This window comes from Galeopterus variegatus, unplaced genomic scaffold (genome assembly GCF_000696425.1).
Source record: "Galeopterus variegatus unplaced genomic scaffold, G_variegatus-3.0.2 Scaffold6732, whole genome shotgun sequence".
Lineage (NCBI taxonomy): Eukaryota > Metazoa > Chordata > Mammalia > Dermoptera > Cynocephalidae > Galeopterus > Galeopterus variegatus.
Window position 1 is genome coordinate 39,063 of NW_007732843.1, and position 13,330 is coordinate 52,392.

At 39.3% G+C, this 13,330-nt stretch overlaps 1 protein-coding gene across 1 annotated transcript in view; it reads right to left on the bottom strand.

The window, feature by feature from the left end:
• Window positions 1–13,330, bottom strand: part of AGBL1 (ATP/GTP binding protein-like 1) — a 56,869-nt gene that overhangs the window by 16,660 nt on the left and 26,879 nt on the right. Inside the window, exon 10 of the mRNA XM_008591182.1 lies at window positions 7,351–7,495. Coding sequence (XP_008589404.1) covers window positions 7,351–7,495 — 145 coding nt within the window. The remainder of the gene's footprint in view (window positions 1–7,350; window positions 7,496–13,330) is intronic.

Below are 13,330 nucleotides of genomic sequence, written 5' to 3' on the forward strand. Positions count from 1 at the left end.
TAAAAACAGACAGTTGGGCTAATGGAACAGAACAGAGAACCCAGAAATCCACCCACATACTTACAGCCAACTTATCATTGACAAAGTCACCAAGAACATACATCATGGAAAGGACAGCCTCTTCAATAAGTGGTGCTGGGAAAACTAGATATCTATATGCAGAATTATGAAACTAGACCTGTACCTCTCACCATATACCAAAATCAATTCAAAATGGATTACAGATATATACAAGGCCAGAAACTATAAAACACCTAAAAGAAAACATAGGGGAAACACTTCAGGAAGTACGACTGGGCAAAGACTTTATAAACAAGACCCCAGAAGCACAGGCAACAAAAGGAAAAATAAACAAATGCAATTATATCAAACTAAAAAGCTTCTGCACAGCAAAAGAAACATTTAACAGAGCAAAAAGACAATCTACAGAATGAGAGAAAATATTTGCAAATTCTTAGTGTGACAAAGGATTAATATCCAGAATATACAAGGAACTCAAGCAACTTAACAGTAAGAAAACAAGTAACTCAATTTAAAAATGAGCAAAGGAGCTGTGTAGGCATTTCTCAAAGAAAGATATACAAATGGCCAACAGACACATGTAAAACATTCAACATCACTCAGTATCAAGGAAATGCAAAAGACTGGCTAGTATAAAAAAGACAGAGAATAGCAAATGCTGGCGAGGATGTGGAGAAGGGGGGAGCCCTTTTACACTGTTGGTGGGACTGTAAATTGGTGCAGATGTTATCCAAAACATAATGGAGTTTCCTCAAACAACTACAGATAGAACTGTCATATGATGCAGCAATCCCACTGCTGGGTACATACCCAAAGGAATGGAAATCTTCATGTCGAAGGGATACCTGCACTCCCATGTTTATCGCAGCTCTATTTACAATAGCCAAGATATGGAACAAACATAAATGTCCATCATCAGACAACTGGATAAGGAAAATGTGGTATATCTACACAATGGAATACTACTCAGCTATAAATACACATTGGAATATCACTCTGCCATTAAAAGGAATTAAATTCTGCCATTTGCAGCAACATGGATGAATTTAGAGAAAATTACCTTAAGTGAAATAAGCCAGGTCCAGAAAGAGAAATATCAAAAGGACAGAATGGAACTCAGGAAACCAGAGGTGGCAAAGGGGGAGGAGTAGTGGAGGTTAGAGAGAAATTTGTAAGTGGCCACAGAAAATGTTTACATTGTTTAATGATAAAATCTTAAAAATAAATGAATAAACTTTAATCTCAAAATAAATAAGTAAATAATATATATCTTCATACTTTAAAAAATAAACAAATAAAATCATATTTGGGGCTATTAAGAATTTATTAAATTTTCTAAAAAAAAAGCAGAACTTATACAAATCACATTTTCTAACAATTAAATGAAATTAGACTTAAGGGGGGAAAAAAAAAAAAAGCAGAACTTATACAAATCACATTTTCTAACAATTAAATGAAATTAGACTTAAGCAGAAAATGTTTTAAAATAGCAAAATAAAATAAGCATGAGGGAATAGAAAAACATCCTTCCAAAAAAAAGGTTACTGAATAAATTCATAATTTTAAAAGACAATCACTATTAAATTATTCATTAAAGCCCTGATATAAGAAGTAGACATCTGGGTACTTTTGTTGGATTATAAACTCTTGTTGGATTTCCTTTTGCAAAAATGGCTTTATCTTGTTCGCCTAAAAATGATCTCTAGGTGAATGCTCCCATCTCAGGTACAGAAAGGCTATGTCTAATTGGATGTTGTTGGCATCATTGATAACAAAAGTACAGCCTCTGAATGCATGTTCCAGCTGACTGTAATCACAGCCCTGTGGAAGGGACAAGGTGGGTTTCTTTATAAAAATGAGAGTGAGTTCTAGGCAATTGTGGAAACCCCCAGAGAGGCTGACTTAAAAGAGAATTCTATCTGTGAAAGATATCGGGCTGATAACTTCAGCCTGCAGCCTCATCCTGTGCTTCTCCATAGGAGTCCTGTCTCCCTTGCCTTTACCAACTACTCCCTTAAAACTTCCATAAAAGAATTTCCTTGACCTCAGCAGGTTATCCTGCTGATGGGTACTGATAAAGTGAAAAGCACCATGCACTCAAAAATCATTTATTTCTTATTGTTATCCCCTAAACTGCTGCACTCTCTGTTCCTCTAATTTAGAAGAAAGCCCACCCCTAAGGAGATGGCCTATTTTATTTGGGCACTGCCTAGTTCTCAGTTGTCACTTAAGTACACTCATCAGAGAATCGAAGACTTCTCATCACAAGAGAAGAACAAATAACAACTTTAAGCTAAATAAATGCTGGAGAATCTTCTGTAAGCATGTTCTAATGAGCTTTCTCAAACTGCCCAGTCTGCCAGTTCTACTCTTATTAAGTTAAAGGGACTTACTTGAAGAACGAGAGAAATTATTAATCTCTAGGTATCTACTCACAGATGTGCCAATTATAAAGAAAAGATTATTTTGATATCTTTTTTCCATTAAAAATAAACAAAGTAATATTGGTGATAATTTTTAAAAGAGAGTAAAAAAAAAATCATAGTCAACCACTCTAAGAAAACCATTAGTAGCCTTGGTACATTTTTTTCAGTCTTTTATTTGGATTCTTTTACATAATTTTAATTTTAGTATAAATTTTGGAGGGGGTGTCTTCCAATCAGTACAACAGAGAAAATTATCACACATCATCATAAAAAAGGAATGGATGCTCTAGTGGTTATCATCTAGTATTGCTTACCAGATGTAGGTACTTTGCTAATATTTTCCATTTATCAATCATTTAACCTTCGTAACAGCCTGTGCTATAACTGCTCTTATGTTTCCAATTTTACAGATGAGAAAGTGAGGCTGAGAGAAGTTAAATAGCTTGCCCATGTCTACACAGCAAGGAAACACAGAGCCTGGACTCAGATCCAGGCCTGTCTGACTCCAAAGCCTGTTCTTTCACTGGGCTCAAGACTCCAAAGGTCAGGTGTCCTCGTGTTCAAAGACTTTGCCGTTCCTATACAACTCGGCTCCTTCAGAGTGGCCTTTCGTGTTCCCCTCCTCAACATTGAGACCCTTTACTGGTGCCTGTCTTTTTTTGGCCCATGCAAGCCTAGGTCTCTGACTATTGATTACCTGGCAGCACTGATTTATGACTCGCTCACTGCACCTTTGATCTGCCGCATGTAAGCCAACATTGCCCATTTGACGCTTTTAAACTGTTCATTTATTCTGAGCCCTTTGTAAGATATTGTTCATGTGGCTTTCTAATTCTCTCTTTCTGTCTTCCTCTTTCTCTCTCCCTTATTTTCCCTACACTGCACTCCATTTCTCATCTCTGAAAATAATGGTGCTAGCATCTTCCCCAGTGGGTGTATGCATCTGGTGGAAAACCTAGCTCTACCCTTTAAAAGCCCTAACTCCCACAATATATGAATCCTGCTTATGAACATTTTTCTTGTCTCTTGCCAACTCATATATTTATAAGTTCTCAGTGAGATCCCATTTCCTTACCTCCTAAAATATCCGTCAGAAACTCTTCAACCAATACTACTGGCTACCTAGGGACAATCCATAATCCCAATACTTTAACAAGTATTTCTTACAGCACTTTAATAATTATTACAATTACTCATATCTCAATATGGCTGACTAAAACATAATTCCTTTTATTTGTTTCAGAACTAGGATAATAGTATTTCTTTCTTTTAACTTTATTTAAATGCTATAATTTGGACAATTATCCAACAGAGTTGCTGGCAATCATCTGGAAGATATCAATTTGAAAGAACAAAATACTAATCTCTTATTATAAGAAACTAATAACATTTTAAAAGTTTCAAAATCATATTCATGTTGAAAAATATCCAAAACACAAGTCCTCTGCTATAAAAATGTCAGTTATTGTTAGACATTATCCATATTATAAGAGATTTGCAAATTGTGAATTCCACATGGAAATGTATTTTCCACCCTTCAGCATAACCCCCAAGTCACACACAGTTAATTCTGCCCTTGGGGTATCATTCACATTTAATTTATCAGCAATTTGTTGGAAGAAAAACTGTTTCTCCTTAGGACACGTGCAAAAATAAAAACGACTAGTGAGCATTACAGAATGTACTCATTCTGTCCGTGATGGGAAGATCAGTTTTTTAAGGGAAGTCACAGAGTCTATTATTGTCTCAAACCTATAGAAGACAAAGACCATGAGTTACTGGAAATGTAAAACCTGAAAGTGAGAATATACACTTTTCACTTTCTAGTGACAAATTGTCTTTCTAACCTTGTTTTACTCATTTAGGAGAAATAAGAAGTTAGCCCTTTCCCTGGCTCTCTTTCTCATTAACTCTCCTCAAACTTCCCTAGTGGGAAGAGAGTCACAGTCAATAGACTAAATTAACAAGCCGATCAGCATCAATTAACAAGGCTTCTCTCTCCCTCTCAATGAGACTAAGTGACTAGGGGGTCGTCTTTTCTTGTGTTTTTGCCTTTCTTTAAGATGAAATTATCGCCCCATTGACCCTGATGGCTCCTAAGTTACTTGTCAGTTGTAAACTTTAGATCCTGTGCTCTGGTCTGACAGTCTCCAGAAGGTAAGTGGGGCCAAAGGCACAAGCTGCAGGCAAGGCCTGTTGGAAAGAGTTACAGACTTTGAATCAGCTTGTAGGCTCCTATCAAGAATCCATCAAAGCATCTTGGGATAAGAATTGGACTGTGTTTGGTAAAAGGGCCAAAGGCACAAGCTGCAGGCAAGGCCTGTTGGAAAGAGTTACAGACTTTGAATCAGCTTATAGGCTCCTATCAAGAATCCATCAAAGCATCTTGGGATAAGAATTGGACTGTGTTTGGTAAAAACATTATCCTTCAGCTGAACCACATTCATATGACTCAGCATTAAACATAAAAACGATAGGTGGATGACTTAAACTCAACCTTTAGAGATGTCTATATCATGACACAATTCTATGACTAAACATACTTGTAAAATTGGACTGCATTTTTTTTAGCAGTTATGTATATTGTAGTAAGGGCACAGATGTGATCCCAGAGCAGAAATTCTTCCGAATTTCCCCTACACTTCTACAGTGGAGAGAAAGGCCACACAAATAGACATCAAAGGCTGGTATTCTGTTCCCTGCTTGTCCAGGACACAATTCTATGACTAAACATACTTGTAAAATTGGACTGCATTTTTTTTAGCAGTTATTGTATGTTGCAGTAAGGGCACAGATGTGATCCCAGAGCAGAAATTCTTCCGAATTTCCCCTACACTTCTATAGTGGAGAGAAAGGCCACACAAATAGACATCAAAGGCTGGTATTCTGTTCCCTGCTTGTCCNCCCCATTGACCCTGATGGCTCCTAAGTTACTTGTCAGTTGTAAACTTTAGATCCTGTGCTCTGGTCTGACAGTCTCCAGAAGGTAAGTGGGGCCAAAGGCACAAGCTGCAGGCAAGGCCTGTTGGAAAGAGTTACAGACTTTGAATCAGCTTATAGGCTCCTATCAAGAATCCATCAAAGCATCTTGGGATAAGAATTGGACTGTGTTTGGTAAAAACATTATCCTTCAGCTGAACCACATTCATATGACTCAGCATTAAACATAAAAACGATAGGTGGATGACTTAAACTCAACCTTTAGAGATGTCTATATCATGACACAATTCTATGACTAAACATACTTGTAAAATTGGACTGCATTTTTTTTAGCAGTTATGTATATTGTAGTAAGGGCACAGATGTGATCCCAGAGCAGAAATTCTTCCGAATTTCCCCTACACTTCTATAGTGGAGAGAAAGGCCACACAAATAGACATCAAAGGCTGGTATTCTGTTCCCTGCTTGTCCACAAGCTAGATGTATGACTTGGAGGGCTCAGTTTTTGCACCTATAAATGGCAAGGGTAAATTGGAAAACCTTCCAAATCCCTTTAAGTTGTAATATTTTATACTGTCTACCACTGAGAATCTCATCAGGGTCCAAGATATTCTAACAAGTAAAGAGAGCAGTGTCCTAGAACCATGGTCCCTTCCTCCAAGGGGAAAAGCTGACACATATTCAAAAAGGAATTCCCTTCCCCAGTGGATGTTTCCCATGCAGTGCTTCACAGGAGAGCCCATAACAGCAGCCGTGGAAGGGAATCATGAATCTGGCCTGTTCCGTGTCCCTGAAGGGAAAGGATGTTTTATAACAAACATGGCTTGTTACAGCTTAGCTTGTGATGCACATTTCTTGAATTAACTTTTGGAGTTCCCTAAGTGTGAAACACAAATAATACCAGTTGTGTATCTTTTGCAATCTGGAAAACAGTAAAAATCTCTCTTTAGGCAAGACAACATATGTAGAGAAGGACAGATGCACTTTCATGAAGCGGTTAGCCAAGCGCCTTAAGATATGCCTCCTCCATAAGAAAAATTTCCATTTATACCTGAACATTCCTTCTGAAGGAAAAGATGTTCTTGGTTATTATCTTTTCCAACTCCTTATCATAGTATTTAAATGAAAATACTCATCCTTCAGGCCAAGTGATATAGACACTCACGTACACACATACTATTATAAATGTGTTAATAATATTTTGCATTAACACAGAGGATAAGAGGGCTTTATAGAAGATACTGTAGCTCGTTAATCCTCAGGACATCCATGAAATAGCTGGGGAAAAGGGGTAGCTTGCAGCCCTTTTCATATGATGAAAAACTGCATAGTTCACAGAGTGAGTTTGCTCAAAATTGCCTCACGAACCTTTCACAGGGCCTTTCGGAACCCAGGAACACTCCCTGTGAGTCTCTACCAACTTCTGCTCCATATCACTCATAAAAAGATCATGGCCCTCCTTTGCAGTGATTCCACATTTTATTCTTCCACTCTTGTCCACCCAGGATTCCTCTAGCAGCCTCCAGCCCATGGCCAGGGGAACCAGTGGAGAAGTAGAAGCGGCCGCTTGCCCACAGACTCAGGGAGTTTTCCCAGCTTCCCCTTCCTGCCTTCTGCTCCACAAATCAATGTCCTTTAGATTTGTATTGCAGCCTACTTGCATGGTTTAATCCCAATTCAACTCCAATTTGACTTTTTAAAGATAGAGCTCCTAAGAACTTGCAGGCCACTGGGGCCTTCAGAATGGCCCTGGTCATGATGCAACCTCAGGCTCTCTCCGAGGAAGAAAATGCGACACACATAAAGCCACCAAGTCAGTGACCAAAAAACCCGCCTCTCTTAGGAAGGCAGTGGTTCCCCTCCATTACCGCCCCCCCCAGGGTGTCAGGGTCTCTGAATGTTCTCAGGAAAACCTCAGGAACCCCTTCAATCCCAGCAGAGTAATGATATAAAGAGGAGTTACCATGAGGGCTGTGTAGGTGTAAGGGTAGTGGTAGGCCAGGTAGCAGACATCCTCTTCATGCGGGAAGGTGATGGTAAAGGTGAGGGTGTAGTGACACTTCGCAGATCCTCCGCCTATGGCAGCTGCACTCTGGCGATAATGATTTCTAAAGAGAGAGGAGGAGAGAATGAGGGAGGGGTGTGCAAAAAAGTTACTTAAGGCCCTAGATGCTATAAGCCTCGTGTGCTGTATACTGGCAAAATCGTCTTCACTCGAAACACTTTTGTGGGTGAAATTTAGAAACGAGAAATGTACAAGTGAACTTACTGCCAGGTCATGAGTTAGTTCAGCAATGTGTAGCCTGGCCCATCTGCCTCCCCACTGTGGCGTGTGTGCCACGGGCCTTTCCTCACTGTATCCGCAAATGAAGGCTATATAGTCATTGAGCTAGAAAATAGAGAAAAATGGGGGTAATTCTGGGTTGCCTGGGATTCTATTGCATACATACACTTCATTACCCAAATTTGGTTAGCCCAATCCCTGCCTCTCCTCAGACCATGTAGGGTACAGCTCATTCCTTTCCCTCTACCTGCCAAGTGAATTAATTAGCAATCACTACTATATATTGAATTCCAACTCGATACCACATATGCCATCTTATGTTGTTATTTTGACAGCCCACTTTGTGGATGAAGAAACAAAAACTTAGGAAAATTCATTGCCAAAGATCTCAAGGCTAGTAAGTGCTCAACACATGACTCGAACCCAGATCTCCCTGGCTGCCAAGCCTTCGTTCTTTGCACTATGCAGTATTTTCTTGCCAATGGGATATATTTGTCATCCCAAATGTAGTTCAGCTTCTGAAAGCTTGAGAATGCACATTTTCCTTTGTCAAAGACGAAGAACCAATTTTGATACTTCAGAGAGCAGAACCAAAGTAAATTGCACCCAGAAGTACATTCCGAGCAATATTTTCCCCACACGCTGCCAGCTGATGCTGAGACAGCTGCGCAGGCTTTCCTGAGAAATGCTATCATCGGGTCTGCTTTATAATGCAAAACACACCCAGACACCAAAAGACATAATCCCGCCTTTGAACATTTACCACATTAGCTTACTTGTCCAAGAAAGCGGGGAATGGCGGGGGGAGGAAGAAATAGTAGATAATTATTCTTGTTTGTTCTTGCAAAATGTGAAAAACATGGGTTATTCTTTTCTGCCTTTTGGCTACCTTTGTGCCACCCCCTTCACCAAAGCCAAAAAGCAAGCACCTAAGACAGGAAGAAATAGAAAATCTACTCTTATATTTTGTGGTTTTGTGGGGTTTCAATATTTATAAAACTAGGAATGGGAGTAATAGAAGCTGGTAGTCCTGCTGACTATAGCCTGTGCTTCCATCAATATGGCAACCTGGCACCTTGGTCATTCTAGGGAAAGGAGGATACCCTAATTACGTAAGTCCTAAGGGACCGTCTCAGCCAGCTTGTCAGCGTCACATTAATAGAACCCATTTCCTTTGTGCCTGCAGAAATAGAAACTTCAAAAGAGTGTCTTCCCCATAGTGTGATCTGAATCTTGATACCTAATTGGGTCTACTTTCCAGATTTCCCCAAAGTTCTGAAGTTCGTCTAAAAGCTAAGACTCTGGTTATTAGGAAGTATGTAAAGAAGCAGATGGTAGCTCAGAAAGCCTGCAAGTCGCAGATGTTCTATGTTTTATTTGCTTTCTGATTCCAGTTGTAAAGTCTCCACTGCAAACACACATTCAGTTTACAACTAACTGAACAACAGGTGCTGGTCAATTATACCTCTTATAATGGAAGAGCCAGCTGAAATGAAATGAGCCAGGGACAGACAATCAGAACATGGAAGAGTGCTTCACACACACACATGCACACACACATATGCACACATACTCATGAATGTAAAGGCAGGTAGAAACACACATTTAGTGCTTTACTGTCTTCAGCTCCTCACCTACAAACAGTGGGGACAGAGCCAGCATCCTGACTGAGAATAATAAATGTCCCTAAGGGCCAGTGGGGCAATCTTATTTGGCATGGGCCTTGCTTTTTTTTAGGTTTCTCACTGCACTATTAAGTACACTGAAGTCATATCACAAGCACATTGTCCCTGTGCAAACTCAGCCTCACCCCACTCAACCACCAGCAAGCAAGAAAAAGAAAGTGAGAAAATTAATCCCTGTATTTATCTCCATGCCTTTTCCCCTCATTCAGACCAAACCTTGACTCCAAGGAAAGAACAGCTACAGTGAAATGGAAAGAGAATAAAATGGACTTATTCTTAGCTTGAGCTTCCATAGGCCCAAGTCCTAGTGATTTATGGGAATTGTAAGGAATTTAAGTGGTAGTTTTGACTATAAGAAATCTGCCTTCTCACACCCTCAAAACACACACACCTAACGTGCTACCTGCATGCTGCAACTTGGTGGTGTTAGATCCTTCTAAGCAAGAATAAAAGCCCCCCACTGACAAGCCAGCCTTCTCCAGGACAGGTACAACCTGCTGGAATTTAAGAGAAGTATATATTTAAAATGAGTTTTAGCTGGAGGAGATTTAGCTACAACTCTAGCCTGGGGTCTAAACTCTGGCTGAACCTAAAGCAAATGTCAGACTTCCCACTGGAGTCTCCTGGCAGCCATACTGCTGCGGGAGCTGTCCAGGAGATGATATTACTTCCAGCAAAACCTTCCTCTTCAGAGGCCTTTAAACTTTCCCAAGATCATCTTCTTCAATGTGAAATGTTTGATAAATCTGTAAAGTGAAATGCTTAACTTGCTGCAATTCAGTTTGTCCATGGTAGAGTGAGATCCCATCAACAAGTTATTTTGTTCTCCCAATTATGATGTGAACATATCGAGGGGTATTGGCAAGGCAGTAACACTCATCCTTCAATACTTTCAGTGGTTGCCATGTTTGTCCCTTGTATGGAAAGCCTTTTCCCTCTTTCTTATTTAGCTAACTTTTCTTCTTACTTCAAAACTCAACTCAATTGTTTCCTCTTTCAGAAAGCCTTCCTAGATATCCCTGTTTTACATAGCTCTTACCACACTGTCTCTCTCCCTCACTGCCAGCACCTTATGGGAGAGTTCATGCTTATTCATTTGTGTGTCTTTAGGCTTGGCACTGTACCTGAGCCTAGCAGATGTTTGCTTAAAGTATGTAGAATAAACAAACCTAGACTCCAGCAACAGTAACCAGGATGCTTGAGGTATTTTATCTCTAATCCTAATAACATCCTTTCAAGATAAGTGCTATACACATTCCACAGATGGGGAAATTGAGGGTCACAGATGTCGAGTGTTTTGAGCAATTCCACACAACACATATAGTGAACAGGATTCGACCCCAGGATTAGTTTTAAAACTAAGATTTTTTCATCATATCACCTGCCTCTCAGGAATGAATAAAAGGACAAAAGGTCTTTTAGCCCAATTCAGCAAGTAACAATTTAAAGTTTTGGTCTTCACATATCAGGGCTGCCTATGAACTTAGAGTATTTAAAAAAAGAAGGAATTTAAAATAATCCAGATGACATCTAGTGAAAATGATTATTAGCATGATTCATTATATCATTGGTATTTGATGCTATTAAGAAGATGTTTTTATTAATTATTAATAATAGTTGCTAACATATGAACTTAGAGTATTTAAAAAAAGAAGGAATTTAAAATAATCCAGATGACATCTAGTGAAAATGATTATTAGCATGATTCATTATACCATTGGTATTTGATGCTATTAAGAAGATGTTTTTATTAATTATTAATAATAGTTGCTAACATGCATTGAATACCTACCATCCACCAGACATTGTTCTAAGCTTCTCATGTGTTTTATCTTGTCATTTAATCTTCAGAGCATCCCTATCACATTGATGCCATTATTACCCTCATTTTACAAAGAATCTCAGGTTGAGAGAAGTGGGAATAATTTGCCCCCTGTCACACCATTAATGAGTGGTGGAAGTTTGATTCCTAGAACTTTCTCTCCTCAATCTACTCTTCTAGGTGGAGAAGTCTGGCAAAAATCAGGTGTGTTCCTGAAGGTTTGTGGGATCCTAGAAAGGTCATCATGAGTCAAAGATGACCCAGGTTGGAAAGATTCAGCCACTAACAGTTCAAAGGTTCTCCTTTATGATTCCATGCCCTGAACCATTTCTCTTTGGAAGGATCTGCACTTTTATAATCATAAAGCCTTCAATGAAGCAAGGAGCAAAGTACACAAATGCATAGTTATGGACTCGATCTATTTCCATTTGTACTTAAAAATTTGCTGGGAAGTCATTCTTTTCTGTGGGTGCTTAAAATAAGCAAATGCCAAGAGAGTGAATTAAATAATCTTATAATGACGATGGCTGTGTTTAACAAGGGTGCATCATTTCACTTAACAGGATCTAATAAGACAGAGCAGCAGAGTCGCCAGGCTCCCCAGTGTCACCAGCGTTTCTAACAACCTATAGAACGCCAAGATCTCCCTCCTGAGATCCATGCAAGGATGCATGGTGGCAGCGCTCTTGTATAACGTTCATCTTCATGAGTGAGCTGCTCATCTCCGCTCACGAGCGGAGATAAATGTCAGAAGATATCAGCCGTTGTGTATTACATGGTCACTCGGAGCACGTAGCTTCCCTCACGCTGCCCTTCAGGGCCAAAATCACTTTAGACCAGAGCTGGGAGAGAATCAAAAATGTGTGAGGCTGTGGACGTTAGAGGGAGAAGCAGACTGCAAGGAAGTAAATAAAAGAGAAACTAAAAGGGTCCTTGCTTACTTTTATGAGAGACATGGAAAAATGAGTCTGTTCATTTATGTTTCTCCCTCTCGAGGGTGGTTAGTTATTCTCTAGCCTAGTGGTCTCCAAGGTGGGTGGGAGAGGGGGTGGCATAGAAGCAGTAGGAGGGAAGGGACAGGATGACCAAATGAGCACAGGGAGAAAATATTAGAATTTCTCTGCAAACGTATTATTATCTAGGTAATGAGAAAGAAGTTGTCTAGGGTTTAATACGTGGATTGGCACAGCTGCCCTGATGCAGTCCGTGTCAGCCGAACGTAATGAATAACTATAAAGCTAACTAGATGCGGTGCAGCCATCTTACCCACTCATCCCTGCTATATTACAGGCTGGACTGTGGAAAACACATCACATTCTACAGCGAGGGCTTTCAGGTACCAGATAATTAGGTACCAGATGCGACAGTGGAGGTTTCCTGACGGAGGGGAGGGAATAGCCAACCCTCTCCCTCATTCTTCTGCTTTTAGCTGCTGGTGAGACATTGAAGTTTGCAGAAGCTTCCATTGGTGGCTTTACAGATTATAGTATCTAAGTTAAACTCAACCTCACAATACAGACAATTAGGGTTCGTTTGCGGGTTTTTTAAAAATTCTGCTTAGAATGATGATTATATTAAATTATATGCACAAATGACAAAGAAAGGGGCAGAACGGACATGGTCTACCCCTCACACTTAGTACCGGCTCTTTCTCAGGAGTTTTCATTTGTGTAAAAATAATCTAATTATATCCAGAAAGTAAACCATAATTTCTCAAAATTATCCAAAAGACTATTTGCAACTATATATTTTATGGTGCACTCCATCATAAAGTTACAGTGTGCCCTGAGCCATCAATAGTACAGCTATCACATGCTATGTATGAATATGATGATTACACACATATATATAACAACTAGATGTAACAATGAGACATTTGAAACTTGGTTTACCTTTTTTCTCATCATTTAAAATTCTTTACTTTTTGCATCTTTTCTAATGTACATAATGTATTTATATAGTAATGCATATATGATTTTTTAAAAATAATTTATGAACAAATTTATATTAGTAAGTACATGCATAAATATATATTATTGATAGTGGTGTGCTATAAAATAGTTTGGAGACTACTTTTTTTTTTTTTTTTTTTTTTTTTTTGTGACTGGTAAGGGGATCGCAACCCTTGGCTTGGTGTCTCCCGCACCGCGCT